Below are 22964 nucleotides of genomic sequence, written 5' to 3' on the forward strand. Positions count from 1 at the left end.
TCACGTTTAGAATATTCTGAATGTTGGAAGAGAAACATCTAAACGCGTATCTGTGACTTTTTTGAACTTTACGAAATTATCAATTTTGAATGAATCTATTTTATAAAATATAATGAATAATTTTGATTCTCGAATCCGTAATTCTGCATTTTGTATTCTGCACTGTTCAGAAAACTTAATGTGTACGTAATGTGTAGTATTTTGTAATTCTGTGTTATCACGTGAAAATGAATTTGATTCATTATTATCGCAGAATATAAATAAGAGAGAATAATGTATTTTGCACTGTTTAAAAAAAACCCAAGTGTGTGTTTGTGGCATTTGAAACTCCACGAAGCTTCTACCTGTACGAGGAAGATGAATTTTAATTCGGTACTGTCATGGAATAATGAAATGGCAGATTCTAATTCCGAGAAAGGTACTAAAGAAATCCATCTTCAGAATTATGTAGTAGATTCTAAGCAGATACAGTGACACAGAAATTAGTCGTGTAATCTCACATTTCCTTTTACCGGATTTTTGTGACAATACTTTCTACGAACCGGAAGTTTCAAGGAGTAAATGTATTTTTGTCGTTTATTTTTTTTTATCGATTTGCAGAAAGGAAGAACGCGGCCATTACCAGTTTGGTAAAAGTTTAAAACCGGGAAATGGACAGCGCAGTTGCTTCAACCTCCTCATTAGAACGTTGATTCTAATCACGAAGATTGCTTCTTCGTTCTATACACGTAGCTCGACGATCAACGGATTATCTATTAATTCCTCATTCAGGCAGTAATTTCGCTTGGAACTCGAGATTTAAGTAACTTTCTACTGATCGTTGCAATCGTTGCTCAATGCAGTCTTTCTAAACTCCAAATTCGTTGGAGGCAGCTCTTTAACCTCGTTCGAGGACTTCGAAATAAATAAAACCCATTTTCCGCGTACTCTTTCAAATAATTACACAATGTTTCAAGTTTCTAGCTCTCGAGACACCAATGAAATAAATTAAATCCAGTCGAAGGACTACGGAAAACATCGAAGAAACGTAAACTAAGAATAAAAGTAAAAATATGACTCATATTGCGTGTCACAGATTTTACTAAAATATTACCGAGCCATTTAACATTTTTTTTTTATGATTGTATTAACCACAGTTTGAATATTGAATATGCGTATTTACGTATTGAATATGGGCCAAATAAACTCTGATAGTAGACACAACCGTTGACATTTTATTAGTTTTTTCTAAATAATCAAAATAAAATAAACTTGTAAAATAATTTTCCTACGTTACATTGATGATTCGTAAAACGTTAATAGAGTCGAAACGTGAAGTTTAATCGCACCAATAGTTAATAAACTTAGTACGATCAGGCTTTCATTTGTTTCTATTTTCACGATTTCGAAATTTCATTGACTCGAAAAATAAGAACTAAAAAGTATTATATAGTTTATAACATGTTAATAAAGATATCTCGAATAAAATATAAACTTTTGCATACACCAAATAATAAATAAAAGTTAATAAAGTTTACCCGACTCTGGATCGAACGAGCTGCCATATTGAACGTTTCGTACACGTCACGAACATTAGGGATTAAAGAATTCGTAACTTTTGTGGCGTGAAAATGGCAGAAAGGGGGAAAAATTTTAGCATAATTTTTAAGATTTAATTTTACCTCACGAGAGATTCTGGGAGCAAAAACGACGGTCCGGAAGAGTTCGGCAAAGTAAAACAGGGACAACAAAGCAGGGTGGATTGCTAATAAAGGGAGGTAGGACACTGTGAGCCTGGCCGGTGTAGACCGCAACTATCCGTCCGTTCGTCATTTCCAGCGTGCTTTAAATATTAAATAGAGCTCGCTGCGCTCGTGAAAAGGATTATCCGTGCCCCCTGTGCCGAGAAACAGAGACAGACACAGACAGACCACCGCGCCTCTGTGGTTTGCTACCACGCTGCCAGCCGGATAAAAATTTTTCTACTTGAAACTACCGGAAAGGATCTATTCATCGTATTTCCGCGCTAATGAAGGGGGTCCTTTGGTCGTTCATCTTTCTTGATTCTTCCTTCGATCGAGCTGTTTGTTCACACAAACAAAGTCCTACCGTAGCTACATCCAATCGCAGAGGCCATTTTTACTTCTGTGTCTTCGGATAATGCTAATTGCAATTAGTCCTCGACTTTGACGTCTTGACTCTTAAAAAGGAAAATTATATGTACCATGGTCGACAAATTTTTTCGGTGTTCTAAAATGTTCTTTGTTCAAAAAATAGAAATTTTTTTCGCGAAACTCGAACTAATCAATTTCTTTGCTTCGATGACTTGTTGGACTCATTAGTGTTTGTTCAAGTTATGACGCTTGCATAGTTCTACAGTTGACATTTCTTGATAAGCAAGAAAGTTTAGTTTGAATAAATGTTATAGGTGATTTAATGTAAGGGCCCAGAATTAATTAAAAAAATTAATTTCCAACGCGAGATGTTCATGAATTTCGACGAAGTTGCAACGGTTAACACTACGATAAACGCTAAGATTAAGTAAATTTAAACTGTCTGAAACAAAATGTCGTAGGAAACTTGATGGATTCGGTTGTGGCAGTCAGCGCGTTGAACGAGTGACACGCCCAAGTGGGAATGTGACTATAGTCGGCTGGGCGCTCTATTGAACCTGATAAATCTGGTGAACGGTGGGGATTCAGGAACCTGTTCAGGCAAGATTTTATTTCTTGGAAAATATCTGTGTATTTACAACGTTACATGGACTGTCTACCCGCTGGCTCGGTTTACAACACCGAATCGTTCGCTACTCCATCCCTATCGATCCTCTCAATCGCGATCAAGCAGTCCAGCGAGATCCTTTCCAACATCTCAGACTCTCTCGCCAGTTACCTCACTGTCATCAGTATTATTCCACAAAACACTGATCACTCGCGCCTGGGCTTCGAAGCATCGAACATTCGAAAAAGACCTTGAGACATCAAATCTCCCACAAAAACAATTTCATTCCACCTGTGATCTCGATGCGTTTGCTTCTCTCAGAGAATCCTTCCGCGACCATGAAAACCATACAACCTGCAACCCACGAACACCACAGAGTCCCAAAAACTCGAGTTCTCCTATTTAGACGTTCTTTCGAACGTCCTGGCCGCTTTGAGCGACGAATTTTTCGTCGATATCACATTTATAACACCGGGTACAATTTCGAACGTTTACGAACTCAGCATCCCCGTAGTCAGGATCTCCTCAATAGGGCCTCCAGACGTCGTTCCGTTGTTCGCTCTCCTCGCCCAGGACCCCGATCTCCAGTCTGTTGCTGCTGATGGTGAGGTTGCTACCTGCTATGGTGACCTGTTCGTCGGTCAGGTCGCCGTGAAGGTGAAGATGGATCTGATTTTGGTTCACCGTGCTGTAGAGTTGCGGATAGAGAACCATAGGCGCCGGGCTGATGTAGTTCTGGCTAGGGTTGTTGTAGTAGCCCTGGTAATTAGGATTGTAGTTGTGCGAGGCGACCGGAACCGGCGTGGCTGGTGTCGGTGTCCAAGAACCATAGTGATAGCCAGGACTGCCACTTCCTGTTCCGCCTCCCGTGAAGATGTCCGGGTCGCTGGACTTGCTGGGCACTAGAGGCAGAGACGTAGATGACGTCCCGTGGCCTGGATACATGGAGACGCAGTTTGGCGTGTAAGTGTCCTGCTGGTTCTCCGACGAAAGCACTGTAAGATCGAAATAGGCTTTGTCCTATGGCATGGTCAGGCGGTTCGAAGCTGGGTCGAAGCGAGGTGGTTGAAGCTGGTGGCTGATGGAGATTCAGGAAGGTTATGGAAAGCAAATGTTACGTGTACATTGCTAATCCAAGACACGAAATCGATTTAAAGAATCGCAGAACTGCGAACCGATGGAGACCAGGAGGCACTGGGAACTTGGCAAACGTCTAATAATACACTCAGCGAAATTTCTACGAGAATCTGACTTAAAATATACTGTATGCCAGGAAATAACAAAGTTACCTTTTACCTGGGAACACAAAACTGCAAGAATTCGTGAAAAATGGAAAACTAATATTTCCTCCCTCCAAGACACACCCCATTATGTAATTTAATTACTGCAATTATAGTTTTGCAGACTATAAAGATCTTCTTAGTGAATAGAAAAGGACTATTTCAGCCATCAAAAAATAGGAAAAATTGTAATGAAAATACGGAAATTTCATTGAGTTCATAGATGGTTGTAATCGAGAGATAGAGCGGATTGACGACTGTTCCGAGCTGTTTGCTCCGTGGCACGTCATACCGCTCTTGCAACTCTCGGTTACGTCACACAGAGGAAGAAGAGAACGCGTTCCTCGAATGCCTCCTGCGTCACAACAGTATCGGGACGTTACGCGTCGGTTTTTTCCCTTTTCAGCTTGACGCGGCATGCTCTCGCGAACTTTTCGAATGCTCACCAGCGGGTAACGGCACGGGTTCCGTGGTCGGGTGGTGAGAGAGGGATTCTCCTGGATAGGAAAACGCGCCGCCAGGTATCGGCGAAAAGGAACCACCGCTGCTCACCGGAGGCGCTGGGTAAGATGGCGCCGCTGACGAATAGGCCCATTCTGTGGTGCCTGCGCCCGTATCTGCAACAAAACGTACCATTTTTCGTTAATTAACTGTCCCACGTAACCTTTTGCACAACGCGGTGAATTAACAAAATAGCAACTTCTGGTTTCTGCAACTCCTCGGATGAGATTTTTATTTTAACACCTTGACACTTCGACAGCCATATCATCCATATATGGGTAACAGGATTTTCCATTATGGAACTAGACAAATTAATTCTCGAGTTGAGACTTCGAGGGACATAAATTTTAGGTTACGTATTTAGTTCACAATGGTTTAAAATCAAAATTTTTTTTGTACAGATAACAAGTGGATACATTATAATGCAAAGAATTCTTTACCTTGTTTCGAAACTCCTTTCCACCAATTTTTCAAAGGACCGAACAAAAAGAAATCTGACGGATTATCGTCGACAGGATCGCGCCAATGCTTTCGACAACTCGACTCGCGGCAATTACCCGATATTAATTAACATCTCGTGAAATATTTATCGCGGCCCGTCGCGACTTCCGTCGTACGCCCAATGAATGTCCAAATACCTCGGCGGGAACAGCGAGACAAGCGGCTCGGTAAAAGTTACGGAAACAGAGAGGAAAACGTTGCCACTCACGCATTGAGTCATCGATGATTCGGCGAAACTTTTTTGCCGCCGCGTTTGCTGGCTCTCGATCGTTCATCGACAACGAATCAGAACCGATTATGAAATGCATATTCACGGCTCTGCGAGATCGGGAATAATGTTTCACGAAAAAGTCCGCGCACCGACACACAATACCTCGTGTCTTTTTCTTTATTCCCCTCGATGAGCCGTTTCAGCTTTCATTCGGCATCTGTAACACTAGAGTTTGCTTCCCGTCCCCGACGGCCTTCGTGTCATTATAAAACAACGTCTATTCCCCTAGGTTTTTTTTTTTAATTCTTAAATTATTTTATTCCATTCACTTATCGTCCTGATGCAATTTATACCGTTCGATATATCTATTGGAGTGTAATTAAGAAAGTTGAGACGAACCAATCAATCCATTAACGTGAAGCACCCAACATCTTTCAGGTTCTCAATAAGTCTACTAGAGTAGGAACTGTCTTCATATACTGGTTCAATAAATTCTTAACGTCAGAACTGTTTTATCATTTATCGACGACGAATGATCATATAATGCTTCGTTTCCCATTCGAGATGATAACAAAGAGATATTATGGATTCGCGATAACGTAACGTATCGATGATTCGACGCGAACTTGACTGCAAAGTTCAAGGAACCGTCCGTCTCATGATCACAGAGCCGCATACGTGATGTCTAGATTCCTTTAACGAGAGGAGCTGATGGAAAGTCCAGGCATTGGTGATTCTCGGCGGACGCTCGATGACAAAACGCGCGTTCATCGTCCAATCGGTTCCAAGAACACCGCCAGTCTCAGAGAAGCCTTGCAATTTTCAAACTTTACGACTCGTCTCCGCCAAAGATTTGGCAGAAAACAAATTTTCTCGCCTTAACTTTACTCGCTCGCTCGAAACCCACGAAAGACGTAGCGACAGATTTGAACGAACGATGAAAATTTGTATTTTTTCCTTTAATATTCCCACGAAAATCAATTGTATTGATTAATGAGATTAATCGCTGCTATCTTCCGTGAGTTAACCCTTTGTACACAGTGCTCTGCATATACTAGGCAACATATTTTTACTGTTTCGAACATCAGAAAATTCTTTAGGAATTATTCGCCGTTAAATAAACAAAACTAAACAAAAAGGGTTGTCTGAATGCTTTTCTCGAATGGACTCTAGTCGACCTGATCAAGAAAAATATTTCTTCGAAGGAATGAAATAAAACGAAATATTTTTACGTTCTGGGACTTTCCCTGGTTTGGAGAAAATCGCGCAGAATCGCGAAAGTCCACCAGGATAAAAGCGTTTCGCGTCGATTATCTGCTCGCGAGCTCCTTTTTATCCGTTCGAAGCGAGAAACCTATATTTCACGGAGTTAATGGAAACCAACAGGTTCGCTGCAGCCGGGTCAAGGCGGGGAAGTCGCAGAGAGAATTGATTAGAAAACCGTCGATTTTAATAGCCGATAAATCTCGGGTTTCGCCATTGACTCGGCTGCACGCTTCGTAATTCCGACGCTTACGAGGGGCTGCAACGCGCAAGAAACAGACGGCGGTTTTGTAATTAACGGTTGCTAATTCCCTCGTAAACCTATAGGCAGGCCTTTAGATCTGCATTTCGAGCAGTTTAGTGTCTTTCGTATCGAATTATTTCAGATGCCAGCGCGGGACTTGGATGGACAATACACACGTCCATCCGCAAGAGAATTACATCGACTGCACCTGATTTTAATCATATTTTTTAAGACAATAAAATATACCACCGCAATCTTGTAGCACGAAGTTTGTATCACACACCTTCTTGTGTATCCTTAATTAGTCATACCTTAAAAATGATCGAGAATTTACGTTTAATATTTTACATGCATCGAAAAGGGTCTTTCTACAAAAGCATATTAAAATCGGAATCGGACAGTCTGTGTTTCTTGTAAGTACATAAAATATATCTCACTTATTGATTTTATATTGTCTCTTTAAAAAAAGAATGCTTATTTGTTCATCTATTTTATCAGAAGTCCCCCTTAACTTTGATAAAAAATTTAGTTGCATAACCCTGCTATCGAATCGCACCTGTTATTTCAATCGAACTGAAACTTATACCGGAGACAGAGTAGGGCTATACGTTTCAGCAGCAAGCATACAGTATAGCCAGAGAATAGAAATCGGTCTGATTACTTCTTAGAGGCAACTCGTAATTTGGAATCAAGCTTCCCTGTCAACGATCCGTTTGCCCAAGGCGAAGACAGTCGATCTTCGAGATGAGGTCGAGGTCGCTGGTGGTGGGTCCCCTGGCAAAACTGTCGTTGCGCCTACCGGGGCCGAGGAAGGTCGAGGTCGTTTCGGAATTCTCAAAGGGGACCGCCTCGGGGATGGGGGCGTGCGGGTGATTACCGAAAATGGCCGTGTATTTGCCGCAATTACCGGAACAACGGTAACAAAACAAAGGCACGCCACTGCGGGTCGGCGCTCGGGCGACCATCTGTTGGATAATAGTCCGTTTCGAGCCTCTTCAGGAAAGACGAGGAAGAACCCGGTTCTATGAACTATAGGAGGAAGGGAGATCGATTCTACGGAGAAGAATCGGCAGGAAACCCTTGGCCGAGGATCGTCTCCTCTTTGACTCCTTTCATCGGCTGAATGTTCCTCCTCACGAACAACTTGGACGCTGGTCCTGTCTATTCGGTTGGCTTAAAAGTAATTGCGTTTATTCCAAACATCATTTTAAATGGAACGTACACTGTATATTCTGATAGGTTATGGTTCTTGTTTTAGAAGAAAAGCGTACGCAATTTCGTTATGATTTTAATATGGAAAATGAATATGGACTTCATCGAAGAAAAGCGTCCAGAATTGATAAGTTTTTCACCAAGATCATCATTTGTTTCCACCACAACTTTTATTACCAAGTTTTTTTCATCGTTGAAAGGTGATAACTGTTTTGGAATTGTTGAAAATTGTAATGAAACAGACGAAAAGAAACCTTGCATGAGATAAGTTTATCATTCTCGACGCTGGGAACGAGTGTTAAGCATCACGATGATAATTATAGAAAGGTCACCGGTAAATTGCCCGGTATGACGCGGAACAAGAGTGAAGTGGATAGTAGATCAACGATTCATTCTCTCAGCTTTCCCATCGTTGACTCAGCATTCATTGATCGCCTCGGTGTCGTCACGGCGCTGGTCACTGTTCAACCGACTCTCAGGAAACTCTTTCAAGAATCGCAGAGGTGTAACCTCGCCGCGTCGATCCTGACCGAAGGAACGCACGAGTCCTGACCAAAGGAACTCCGAGTTGTTTACTACTTCCTTCTCTTCGTGTCTCTGTCTTCCTCTCTCTGTGTTGCTTTGCGGGTGTGAAACCACAGTGAGGTGGTTTTGGTGCTTAGTCCCCCGACCAGCCATCTACTTAACGAACCGTCCATCGACCGCCGTCATTTCGTCGTTTCTCGGTTTCTCTCCCACCTAACTCTGCCCCACACCCAGCTTCGTGCTACCGCTAGCTGGTGATTCGATCGACCTTATCTTCGTGTCTTGGCCATCGCTCGAGATTCCTCCGTTTTCTAATCCCCCCAAAAAGTCGCGGGAACGGCTGTCTTGGAATGTTCGAACCGTCGAACTCTCGACGCTTTCCATATCACCGAGGAAGGGTGCTTAAGCGTTCCAATCTTGACTCCAAGTACTATTGCAAGCAAAGACGTTTTCTCTTGGACCTTATCCATTCTGGTGGAGTCTACCAAAAGTTTTGGAATTCTGTCGGTGTTCCAGGTAATCTGGTGCTCCAGGATACTTGGGTATAGAGACTTCCAAGTGGAAGGCAACATGGCCCGGCAGAATCGCGAATCCTTTCTTGAACGAGCATCGTGGAAAGGGGTGTCGCCGTCCGAAAGAGATCGAACGTTAAGAACAACGTCGAACAGACGAAGCCGTGGGGCTTCGTTTCCCACCGAGATAGATGCTCGTTTGGTCGTGTAACGTAAGTCGATATTGCGTCGTCTCGATATTCCCGGTCGACACGAATGTCGACACACGCGTACGCCCGTGTATGACACATATCGGCCCGTCTACACCCGTAAACCTGCATAACGTTCCGAGGAGAGAGAGAAGTCTTACGCATACGAGCGGCCCAGGAAACTCTTGTTGCCTCGCATATCACTTACCATCGGCGATTTCTTCTTGTACCAAGTATCCTGTGCCGAGGATAATGTTTCTCTCCGATGTCTTTGGGATCCGTGAAGAAGCTACCCAGCTTGCGCGTACTCCCGATCGCAACTGAATAAAATTAGACTGCTTTCTTCGTCAGGTTACTCATTTTTCTTTGGGACTCCGTGTCACGAAGGTCAATGTTTGATAGACCAGTTTAATCGCATGTTTCTTCGGTAGGGAAGCAGATCCTTCAAATAGTGGTTCACAACTTGGAGTATCTTGAGTTCTGCTGGCTCGTAAGGACAAAATTGTATATTTATGATACATTCAAAACAAAGGCAACTTTCCATTGCTATATCACAGATCAGAAGGATAACACCAACAAATTGGATACTTCAGTGGTAGAACGTGGTAGAATACTAGAAACTATACTACCGTATAGACAATTTCGCGGGTTACTCTAAGCGTTCCGGTGACTTATGGACGAGAGTGTACGTTCTTCGACGATTCGTACTTTTCAAAGTCCCAAACGTGAGAAAGCACCGGACACTTTGAAAGACCATAATCACGCCGTTTTGTAACTCGATCGATCGCGGCAGTTTCGTCAATTTTACCGGAGACAATTTATGGTTCGTCAATTCCTTAAACGTCGACGATCTCAACGACCGTTACAGGCGATCATGCTCCATCCTGCTCTGCGTTTACGCGACATCGCCGTTTTCCATTCACGTCTCGCGCGTCCATTCATTCGGTTGGTCTTCTAAAAGACGGAAATCTGTTTAGCGCGGTACCTCGGCGTGTTTCGCACGCACGCATCGCCGCAATTTGCATCGAAACGGACAATGGACGTCAATACCTTCGACGCGGTTCCCCCACCTTTTTCTTCTCACGGTTCTCCTGTTTTTCCCTTTGTCCGACGTCTTTCAGGACGTCTTTCGCAGTCCTCGTTCATCTCACGCTGGCGTCGTTCGCGCGCAATTTCGAGGGTGAATGAAGAGCATGAATGGAGGGCCCCACTGGCATGCCCGGAAACTCACGGGGCCCCGTGCGATGATGATGCCCAGCGATTGTGCGCGATCGCTATCGCTCGACACGCGACCCACAATTACTTCTTTGTTTGTCAGCTGTTATCTGGGATCCTCTATTCTCTACATAGAGACGAGTATTCTAGTCTAGAGTATCATTTTTTTTTATAAAAAAAAGTATAAGTTTCTCAATACCGACATTTTCCATACATATTTATTAATGTTTCATGAACGTTCACAATTCTTTTTCAATTGAAAATACTCAAAACTGACTGAATTATATGTCTATGATTAGTACGATGGTGTGAACCAATATCATAAAAAAACGAATTTTCTTTATTGCTCTTTTAGCTTATTAAACATGAAGACAAGTCAAGAAACTCGATATTCAACGATTAAATTATAGTTGCTCCATTGTTTGAAACTTTTCAAAGAAACGTGAAATTCATTTGAAGCACTGGATCAAAGCTAATTTCCAATAAAAATTTAAATTCTGAAATTTTCACGACTCTGATAGCTAAGCAGGTCTTGGACGAACTATTTTATGCTGGATTTTAATTTTTGGGGCTTCTTAAATACATTTGAAAATTCAAAATTCATTCCCCGTGTTTGAATACTTTGATAATGTATACGAAACATTGTAATAGTCAGAATATTTTAAAGATTGGGGAACTCTATGACGATTACAGATTTGTATTTAGGTCCTCTATTGTAATTTCAAGAATTTCCTGTAACTTGGGAACCAGTTCGAATACAGCACACGTTTACTCGAGCTGTTTTCATTGTTTTGGTATCTTAAATCGACTATTGAAGTAGCTGGCCCGCGTTAGGATTCACCGTGCATAAACGATCGAGGACTGTTCGGTGTGAATAAACAGCGGAAACGGTGAATTAAAAAATCAAAGGGACTGGCAGTTATTCTTTCAAGGCTCCCAAATACTTCTCAGTCTCAAAGGCAGATCGCGTGTAGCCAGATTTCAAAACGTCGCTTTAGAGTCCATTCAAGCCCCGAATCTCCACAAATAATTGCACAAATGTCTCTGAATTCTCTGAACGCACCCTCCGTTATTATTTTATTTCTTATTATAAACTGCAAGAGTCCTTTAAACACATACACGTACAGCGCACGAATAGACAAATTGACAAGAAAGAAAAAACGAATCAGTGAAAGATAGATCATGGTAGACTCTGGGTCCATTTTGATCCAAATATAAATCTTATTATTTTACTTTTCAGTACAAGGATTTTTTAAAAATCTTTATTCGTTAAAAACTTATACCTTTTCAATAAAGCATTTTCGAATATAAGTTTATACGTACTTTTTTTTATGTATTTGAGTAACACGAAGTATAAGTTTAGCCCCAACCTTTTTGGACACTCCGTATGAATATTAAATTTAGAAATTAAATGAAAAATTGATGGAAGAACGCATCGATGACTCGCGAAACGTTGATAAAGTCGGAAAGGCCACTTTGTCTTTGCTATTTTTCGAAGAATAGATCATAAAGATTGCAGTCAGCGAGAGATCCACGAGTTCAGAGAAAACGACATCGGTCGGTAATCAATTGATCACGCTCGGATCGTACCGTTGATTGGCGATCAATTATGTTTCGATTGAAAAAAAGACAAAGCCGCAGGCGAAAGAAAGGCCGTGCGTTCTTGTCGCTCTATTGGTTCCTCGTACGGGGCTTCCTTAGTCTCGATCCTCTGGATTCTGTTACAGTTTAGCGGCGAACTCAAACGGATCGTCCGTCGATCGCGGCTCGCTTTTTCAGATCGAATCGTCGCCCGGAACACGCTTTTTCATTCGTTGATCTTGCACGTACGGAACCATTTTCCGGTTTCGTTTCGAGTCGCCTGGCACCCACGGTCAATTCTCCACTCGACAGTTCAGCGAACCCGTTTACACGGTGTCAAGTCGACCACTGGGATTCTCGATGATGGACCACAGAGAGCACGTCGGCTTCTTCAAACCCAACTCGAATTCAATCGCTAAACTGTCGTTTAATACTCTGACAGCAATTTGTCGCGCGATTTTACTGTTTCAATAAAGAATGCATCATTTTTAGGATTTTATTTCATCGACTCGTGATAGTAAATAAGTGCAGACGAATCTTTAAAATGTAATACACTAATGTTGTACAAATATCACTCGATTATGTTAACAATACGGTATATTTGTAACTTGGGGGTAAAATTTGCATCTCTTATTAATTACTCTCCATTGACTCTTAGGGCATCTTATAAATTGTCTAATATTCTGAAAACATCAACATTAACAATTATAGTGCATGCAAAACTTCCAGGATTATTGATTAGAAACAAAGTGATATTTCATCATGATACTTCAATGTCAGACATAAAGTAATAAAAAATGATGTGGATTTGGTTGGGAAATTTTGTTATACTTATATAATTCTGCAGATAGTATTCAATTACTATTTCCTTTGTATTATAGAAAATATTAACGTGCTAAAAACAGTATTGAATAACATTTTAATGAAAAATCAAAACAGTTTTATGATAATGGGCTTGACGAGCGAAAAACGATCGAGGAACTACAAGAACCATCCTGGTGGCTCGTAAGCCGCTGCGATACAAGCATCGATTGCGTAAAAAATTCGTTATAGTTCACGCCCACCGGCGTAATTCAATTTGGCTCGTATTGTTCGACATCTAATAAAGAAGACGAAAAACGACGAAGAGGGCGATAGACGACCAAAATCATCCGCAGGCAAAATGAGAGAGGATATCTCGAGAGATCAAGACGAGGATTCGTGCCCTTTCGAGCGTGGATCACGTAACTGCCTTCTCCTCTCGATCGTCCCTCTTTCTCCCTCCCCCTCCTTCTCACGACGCCTTATTCCTGGCTTGCTTAGCCTCTTCTCTATTTTTCCCTTGTCCTCTCCCTTTCTCTCGACACAATTCAGCCAATGTACCTGCTGGATGTTACGAGTACGGGGATTTCGTGTATAAAAAAAAGAAGTCGGGAGCATGGGCTTCCTTTCGATCCTAATTCGTCCGCCTCGTCGGTACTTCCGTTCACCATTCCAGCGGCCTCTTTGTCCTCCTTTCATTCCAAACGATCCTCATTCCCTTCGCTCTTTGTTTCTTCGCGCGAACGCAAATGAAGAGTATCGGAAGAGAACAGGGAACGTGCATCCTTTCGTCGGAATGATTCCGTGGTTTTGTGAATGAAAGTACCGCGGAAGATCCTCCGTTATTCGATAATACAATACTTACTTTCCTGCCATTGATCATTCTATATTCATGTTAAAACGAAAGGAAAAGAATATCAATATTGAATCCACACCACTATCAAGTAAACTCATTTAGTTATTTTTCGAGAGATTTCAAATAGACTGTAAGAAATATTAATTATAGTACCACATTATAAAATTGATTCACTTGATCATAAATATTTTTTAATTCTCTGGTATCTCTCGATACTTTTCAAGCGTAATATTCAAGATTTTCTATCTCTTCTTGCAGTCTGTTCGACATTTTTTCCTAATGACGAGAGATTTCGATGCATGGTCGATTCTGGGATCTCAAGCATTTACGTGTTGAAATTCAGGGAATTAGTTATGTGATATCGAAAATCAATAAAGAAACAGGCATATGCCAAAGGGTAAAATTAAAAATCGTACGATGCGGATCCAAATTTTCATTTTCGTTTTCGTCCATCAGAAACGTATCGTCGTGACTGCGCGGTTGTGATTTATAAACCGAACGAGCGGCAGTCGCGGCGGGTTAGGAAACAGTATGGTAATTCGCCGTACTTCTGCGAACAACGGCGATTATAAGGAACATGGCGGGACCTTTAAATCCTCTTGCAAAAGCCAGCGTCATTTACGGTTTAGAGAAATAACGGGAAGAAACGCGCGACGAATCGAGAATGAGACGAGGAACTCGTTATTAGAAGCTCTCGAGTTTCGTGAAACCACCTGCTAACTGACCTTTCGCCAGAAATTCTTCCCCTTTTAACCACCGACGACCATACTTGTCAATCAAGTCAACTGCATACGCTGTTTCATGCCGCGTGCCAGCATCGGTCACTCTTTTGCAACCAATTTTTCCATATGTTAATTCCCCTGCAGATATTTTGTCCCTCGAAACGAGAAACACTCGTTTATTTATTTACATTAATTTCTGGACTATAGAAATTCATCATAATACAATATTCTCGCTTGCAATATTTTTTTTATAGATTGGAGCATGAGGTGGCATAAACGTAATTTTGTTATTTTTAATTTTAGCATGGTAAAATCATCCCCTAATGTTTAGACCTGACTGTATAATTTTGACGAGTAATTAATGGGAATTTCCGAATTACTTAATTTTGAGTAACTAAAAGCTGCTCGAAGAGGCCTTAAAATCGACTACGAATATACCGACGGGTTTTTCGATATAGTTCTTACTAAAATAATTCCCTGAAAGGTCGGTTTGTTTCTTTTAAATAATGATACGGTAGCCCGGTCGTTTTTGTTGGATTATTTAACCGCACTGCATAAACAAATTCGATGAGTAACCTCGCGGCGATTCGCAAAAATTCCAGCGCCGGAACGGCCGGGGCTCGCACGTCGGCCAGCGCCGAAAATCGAGGCGTCTGGGCAATCAGGATACTCGTTCGAATCGATTTGAGATGATCGAGGGACAATCTCGAGAGAGCAAATCGATCGAGGTCGATCTGCCGACTCGAAACGTTGAAAGAATTGAGCCAGACGAGCGAAGCGAGAAAGCGGTTCACGATCCAGAGGATCCTGACTCCGAGATCGTCATCCTACCGAAACATCGAAGCAAAAACTTTCGAAAATTCCCGGGCAAAAAGTCCCCTGGTTTTTGTAATAATAATCGACTGACTAGTCGACTGAAGAAACGGAAAAACAGCCTTGCACTTCGTTGTTAATGCTCTTTTATTTGGAACGATTTTTTCATCCGAAAAGAAAATCGAGATGCAATCAGCATGCACTTCTAAACCACCTGATTGGATAATCCTCGTAGCCACTTCATTACGCAAAAAATTGCACATATTTAGAGAATTAATTCACCCAAAACTCTTTGGTAAATTCTGGTAAAAAACTTGGTAAAAAACTATAAGAAATAAAAATTTGGTAAATTACTATACTGATGCACAAGACTATTGGAAAATATTTCTACATTAGAAACTCTATTACAGTTCATCGAAACAATGTCCTTTATGAAATGTCCCTCCACAAAATATTCTTTGTAATCTTTAAAAATTTTAAATCTATATAATGTCTATATAATTCTTATTGCCCCAACGAACGAATTTTTCTATCGAAAGCATCCTGCAGGATAATTCATCTCGAATGACCTGGAATTTGCAGCAGCTAACATCGTGGGAAAAGCATGGATGCGTTCGAGCGAAAAGTTCGATTCAATCCACCCTCCGGAGAGTAGCACTTGTGCCAAAAACTCGTCTGTCTCATCCTAGATGCTCGATCTCCATTCATCGTACACCCTCCGGCAGTGAAACGAGGAAAATAAATTTGCCACTTTCTTCCGTGATCCTATTTTCCCCCAGAGACGTAAGTATCTACTTGTTGATATCCCATTTACAAATAACCAAATTAATACGATGGTTAATAAAATTGAAGAAATTTTAAGTTCGTAGTTCAACATATTTAAATTCTCATGTTCCTACTGCTAAAGCAAAGGGGTTCATTTGTTTTCCAAAAAACGGGCTACAACAGTACAAATATCTTGGTACCATTTTATACTATACTTGACGACTTAGTACTATAAATTTTTATCATTAAAACAAAAGGAAAACCTAGTTACAACTATGCATTGATAAACAAAGTCCTATATTCCACCAGAAAGAAATCATTTTGCACTTGGAGGTTTACTATTCTCCTTAAGAGTTGAGATCACTAATGCTCAGACAATTTGTAGCTTTGAGAATAGTTTTCAGCCCTTCCAAGTCCCAACCTCCTATCTCCAAAGCGGAGGAAACCTAGTTTCAGTTATCCACCAGAAAACAAGGTTGTTCGACCGCAATTTTTCTGGTAGCAGTTAATTCTGGAAGTTTATCGCCTGCCGGAGATTTACGGTCGGCTGTTGGTGTCGTAGCCACCAGGAAAGGGAAGGACATGCTTCCGGCTATCTGCGGAAGGGTCGTTCAGCAGATCCTGAGCATTCGAAAGGAGGTGCACGTGGAAACGGAACGCTCCGCTCGGCCTGGTTATTATCGCGGTGTGGGTTAAGGGGCCACCGCGGGTTTCCTTAAGCCGTCCGCCAAGTACGCGCCTGATTGGACGGACACGAAGGATGTTGTAACACCAGGATACGCGATAAACCGACGGGCGATAAAGTTCACCGAGCACCGCAGCCCGGAGGATTTCTGAAATTCCACTTTGCGAAAGGCAAAGATTTCCTAGCAAAGCTTTGCTCGAGGAACGCCGGACGTCGCCGTCGAGGCTTCCATCTTGCCTCGGGCACCTAGGGAACTTCTTAGTCCTGGTCAGCTTCGCCCCACTCCTAAAACTCACCAGAAATGTGTCAAACGGACGCCTTTTGAATTTGAAGGTGGCTGCAAGACTAAGCAGCTCCTTGCAAACTCGAGGAGCAATCTTCGTTGACCAAATTCTTCGAATCGAGGACCAGTCAATTAAAATACATACGACAAATTAAATTGGAATGATCAGAATCGTGTCTTATGAAATTCAAACGTGACTTGGACAAAAATGTGGAGTCGAAAATAATAGACATAAACATGTTTTATGTAGGAAGATCCTCACTTCTCAGAAAAGATATGATTCAAGATGAATATTAAATCATATCTTTTTGTAATTGACTGAACCTTTTGATGAGCTGCTCAAAACTGATCCTTTAACTCCTGTTGAAGATGTTCGTCTTTGATAATAACTTCGTGGCCACCGTGAATTTCGTTTTGGTTTATTTCAGATTGTCTGTTGAAGATGAGATGAGAGTCTGTTGATTATAATCTGTTTATATTTATTCGTCACACAGACTACAGATTGGTGGATCTCTTTTTTAAATTAAGCGTTCATGCGTAAGTTTGCAGTGAATATAGTTGATATTCCATGAGTTTTTGTTTTCCCGGAGGCATTTGATATTCTCTTCCGATCGTTGTCTTCCACGCGTCCACTTGAATTCCAGAAAATTACCCATGGAACGACCTGATACGTTTAAACCTGTATTCTCCAAACTAAGCGCGTGACTCTGATTGGAGGGCTACGACGAGGGAAATAAGCACCAAGACGCAACAACAGTCGTGGCTGTCTAGAACGATGGTGCCGACGGATTTACGAGTTTAATTAAGTTCTGCGGTCGCGTTCGTCATTTCAGCGAGCATCGAAGACTCGTTTGCGACCAAGTCCTTTCCAAGAGGCACGAATCCGGATAAAGAATGTCGCGAAGTTTACGTTACGGGCAGAAATTTATGCGAACGATATAAAAATACTTTCTCCGCGAAGAAGAGAGAAAAAAAAAATAACAGATTCAAAGATTTCGTAACGCTCGACGCGTTCCCACGAGAGAAAACCAAGTAATTTTTGGCGCGTTTAGAAAGGCGAGGACGCCAAGAAGGGTGTTAATTACACATTCTCTTAATGTGTCAGAGATCCTTTAGCATTCCCATAATAAGTTTAAGCCGCGTACGTTAATAACCTCCTGATAGAGTATGATAGGGGGTAGCCATGTTGTGAGGGAGGCTCGCGAAAGGAGTGTATGTGACACTTTCCTAATTGCCTCCTCACCCTTTAAGAAAGGCGCCTAACCCTAACCGCGATTCTCACCTCGTTGTTTTCAGACCTTCAAAATGGAGAAATTTAACCAAACACCGTACGCGACACCACTTAAATTAGAAACACAAGACTATCGAACGTTTCGACAGCTTCTTCGATTGGGATCGAGTTCTCCGCGTATTGGAAACAAGAATAAACGTTTCTACGTTTCATTGTATGGACGTATGAAAATTACCGGTTCTGCGCTTTGCGTAACGTAACAATTTGCTTTCAGTAATGAAGGAAATAGCATTAAACACCGTGGTTGAGAATCAAAAAGGATATAATGGTTGGAACGGCTGTTTATAATGACGACATTGCTTTTATGCTACGATCGCCGATGTGAACCATCCACAAAGTCAATTTTTATTTTATACTTATTTCAAACCCCGTACTTAAATTTCTAGAATCTATAAATATTATTTGTTAGCGATTTTCGTTCAATTTTATTACTGTAAAGATGTGGATATATATCCTAATTAAAAGTAAAAATCTAGAGTTAATAAGTCATACTTCAAACGATAGGCCTCGATGAGTTAAGAAACATATATGACGTATTATCTTTATAGATAGTTAAACACGAAATTTCACAATTTATCCATCGCCACGTAAAGCAATTATCGTGTCACAAAAACTCTCTGGCTGCTAATTTAATTCTTCCCGATTAAAAGGGTTCACTCTCCTAAATCCGATGAACAGATTTACCACCCAATTCAACCTTATTTTACCATACATTGTACGTTTAAACAACTACTACTGTGACACTTTAGTTAATACTCATATTGTTTGTTAAAGCCAACATTTTTGCTTATAATTCCCTTGGAGGAATTGATCGACGAATTTATGGAACTACTAATTCTAGACGCGCAACCCCTGAAAAACTGCGTCGCGGTTTGATAACAAATGACGAAGATTTATCTTTCAGCGGTATCGTTTAACTAAAATTCCCAACCGTTCCAAGGGCGGGGAGTAACAATTCCGTACAAGCACGCACTAGCCTTCCATTAAGTTCCGCGCAGCGACGGGCAAAATCCACGGCGGAGGCAAGAAACGTTGCGGGACAATCAGTAGGCGGAGAAAAAGGCCGAGAAACAGCCAGAAAGGTAGCCGCATTCTCTGCTATCCGCGGAGGCACGTGGGAATCACAGTATCAACCCCTCTCTTCGACTTCTGGCTCAGTCTCATTGTATTTTTTCAGCCTGCTGGCCAATTACTCTCGGTAAATAGGTAAAGAGACGTGTCCTTGTCCCTTTCTTCCCTGATCATCTCGCTAAAAATTATTACTACCTTCTTCGGGGGTCGCCTGGCCACAATCGCGAGAAAATTAAAGAAGTTACATAGTGAAGAAGTTTCTTGGTACGTTTGAAATGAAGCTAATAAATTTGAGATCTTCGAAAGATTACTGATTCCCAAATTTCTCTGTCGATGGTAATTCCTATCTTAGGATTTCTGGAGACCAATCTGCGATCGTGACTGGTATGAGAGTCCCATTTGTTGATGTTTCAGCACAGTCTGTTCTTGAGATCCTTGCAACATTGTTCCTCGTAATCCTTTCGAAACTCCTCCGTCCAGATTGATTGATACTAGTAGATCTAGGGTTTTCAGAAAAAAATTGATGCCCAAATTCCTCTGTCAATCTTCGATAATCTAAAAGTTCCAACTGCTGGTGGTGCATCACAGCCTCATTTACGATGTCTTTGCAACATTGTTCAGCCAGGTAGATCGCAAATCCGACGTTCCGCGCAGTCGTTTCGAAACCGACTCCATCGTCCAGCGTCGAAAGCAGCGAGGAAACAAGACAAATCCGCCGGTTTCGGTGTACGCAAGTAGACGTTGAGGCAGACAGAAGGACTCAGCGGAGAATATACAATCAGTGTGATTGTTTGACACCCCATAATCAGCGTCCTTACCCCTACCACGTCAGCATCTTTGTCTCCCCTGTCCCCTCTATCCCGCGACGTCTCTCCATTTCGCTTGGACCGACGGTACGGCGAAGAAGAATCGCCATCTTTCTTCTTCCCTCGCATCAACTCATCGGGTACTCGGGCCCGCTGCCACTGCCGGAGCCTCATTACCCCGATCACGACTCGAGATGAGACTCCGGGGAAGAAGACGAGAAACGGACACGGTTATATTATAAGAGACAGGAGTAATGCTCGCTTCCCTTTTTTCTTCGCTCGGAGACCTTCTGGCCGAGGTCGTTGCTGCCCTTCCATCGGACACAGTGTCCTCTCCGCTGCGTTTACGACGCGCGTAAGTGCGTGCTCCTTCGGGTCGCGAGTCCTCCATCTTTCCACGGACAGAAGCTACTAGACTTGCGCTAAACAGCTTAACTTAACTCCAATATAATATGTTCTCCATCTTTTTCTTTAAATTTCAATTTACATTTTTGACTTTTTGGATCATCCAGACCCGACGAATCCCATTCATAATGGCTTGGCATTAAAAAGGAAAACAGATTTACAGTTTTGTTCGACCTACAAACAGCATCTCTTTTAAAAAGACTAATAGGGGCAAACAGGAACAATCGTGACGGCCATAAATTGATAATACAAATTCAAAAATGGCGCGTCCTTCTTGAGAAACCCTTTGGGTAGAGAGCTGGAGATTGTTGAACGTTGCTTAGACGGTTCAATTCATACGGTAAACGCACGACCGATTCGCGATCGTCGTGTAGGTGAGATCCAGAGAGCAATCGGAGACCAGGAGTCGAGAGACAGAGAGACGAAACGGCGAGGAAGAAGATTGCCGGGAAGATGACGATGAAGAAGGAGAGATAGGTTCGATTCAACAACGTCTGGCATCGCAAGCGAACCGAGCCCGAGACAAAAGGAGGAGTCGGTGCGGCAGTGAAGGGCAAAAACAACATGGATCCAGCTCTGGATCGATCGAGAGGCGATCGATCGACCGATCGATCCCTGGTATTACGCAGACGTGCACGTGAGCTGTACGTGAGCGGCGTTGTAGGCTGCCACGACGCCTCGGGAGAGGGCCTGAATCGGTGGGCAACTCGAAAAGAGCAGAGCTACTTGAAGGAGGAGGGCCAGAGGCGGAGGAGGGAGGAAGAAAATTGCATCCACCAACACTCGGCTCGCTCATTTCGCACTCTATGCTCGTTCGTACGTGTGCCCGGCCTCGGATCTGCTCATTAGGCGCGAAGAAGAAAGACGGGACCATCGCGGGGAGGATGCAGAAAAGAGAAGAGATGAATGGGGCGACTAGTAAACGAACTATTTCGCGCTCGACTATTTCCCATTCATGTGATAGGTGTGAAAATGTTTGCATTACGCGCGGAGAACGAGAGGGAACGAATTTAAGCGAGGGGAATCTCGAGGAACAGGTAGAAACGATTTGCAGATGGGTTTCTGCGAGCATCAGCCTGGAGAAACGCGATGCTGGATAGAGCGGTACGCGAAGGATATTACGCGGAATCTGGGTCGTTTATATCGAAAGATACATCCGTTCGTTGGATTTTCAGCGGAAGGAAGAATCGGATACTTCGATCGATCGCGTATTCCGCCGTTGAACGCGAAGACTGGTTTCTATAGGGTTTTTCGATCAGAGCAATAGAACTTTCAATATCGAAGCAACACATAGTGCAAAAAATAGAATGACAGTAGCGTTATTTGCTGCAAATATTATGATTGTTCAATTATAAACAATTTTACAACACGATGTAAGTTTAAAGTGTCACTAGTGATCACCGTGGCAGTCAACGTGTTAAATAAAAAAGTTTACGAAACGGAATATTTACACATGGACGTTACCTCTTTTAATAAATTATTTGTATCAATTAATAACAATCGTATGGGCAACTAGTAGTGCATTCTTTCCTATCAGATTTGACGAACAGCTGTGACGACAGGAATAACCGCTAACTTAACGTACTTTCCGCGTGAAAAAAACTTCAGGCTCCGCCTTCCGATCGTTCGCGATCCCACTGTCGTTGAAAGTTTCCACCTACGCCGAACTCGCCGTGTCAAAGAAAAGACGCAGACTTCCGTCTTTGGCTACTCAAAGAAGGCAGGCGAAACTCTGCCTTGGATAAATGAGGTAATTACAATGGTGGCCGATCTGGGAAGGTGACACGGGCGCAGCAAAGTTCGCCCCGAAGGCAGCACACGGGGCTGATCGACGAAGAGGGTGGCAGAGGTCGGAGGCGGCGGAGATTAGGGCAAAGAGAAACCGCAACGTAGCTTCAAAGAGGTCTTGCCAGCCAGGGGCGCGTCTACTTAACTTTGATCAGGTCGAGACCGCTGATGCGAGACGAGCCGCGCAGAAATGAAGTGGCCGCCGACCTTTCCCGCCTTTTTGCGTCTTGAATTATCGGCACCAGATATCTCGACCTCCAAATATCGCTGGGAATTGCTACCGAGCAGCTGTTACGCGAATTGGCCTGCCCAGTCTGGTCCAATCGACCAAGGCGCCTTCGTTTCGAAAAATATACTCCATTTCGAGTCGCGAAAAAATGCTCCGTTGCTCTCGCGAGGGGTTAACTATCTTTGGATTCCCGTACGCTCCGATTCCTTCAATTTCAAACGTGGTTTTGGATACATTGAAGTATACAATAGGTTGTTGCATATGAAACGTCACAGAATGAATCACGTAACTTGATCAGCTTAATTTGTTCTAATATTAGTGATTCGAAATGTTTTTTGTCTACTATAACGTGGTTTAGGGGGAGCTTTACGATGAGTGTCATTCTTAGTTCTCGAGTCAGTTAAATTCTTGGAAGAGCTCAAGAAGAAAACTTATGGAACGACCTAATATTTGTCTATCTATAATTTCTTTTTCTCAGGATTCCAGTTATCGCGAATGTCTCGAAACGAGGAAAAG

General features: G+C 42.4%; 1 protein-coding gene across 1 annotated transcript in view; it reads right to left on the reverse strand.

Moving 5' to 3' along the window:
* Positions 1 to 2716: 2716 nt before the first annotated feature.
* LOC122399236 (protein lozenge-like) overlaps positions 2717 to 22964 on the reverse strand; it is a 41655-nt gene continuing 21407 nt past the window's right edge. Inside the window, exons 5-6 of the mRNA XM_043399768.1 lie at positions 4427 to 4597; positions 2717 to 3695 (exon numbers count right to left, since the gene is read on the reverse strand). Of these exons, the coding sequence (XP_043255703.1) occupies positions 3226 to 3695; positions 4427 to 4597 (641 nt within the window). The 3' untranslated portion in view covers positions 2717 to 3225. The remainder of the gene's footprint in view (positions 3696 to 4426; positions 4598 to 22964) is intronic.

The sequence above is a fragment of the Colletes gigas genome, unplaced genomic scaffold, assembly GCF_013123115.1.
Source record: "Colletes gigas isolate AHSC1104 unplaced genomic scaffold, ASM1312311v1 Colletes_gigas_Sc00002, whole genome shotgun sequence".
Classification (NCBI taxonomy): domain Eukaryota; kingdom Metazoa; phylum Arthropoda; class Insecta; order Hymenoptera; family Colletidae; genus Colletes; species Colletes gigas.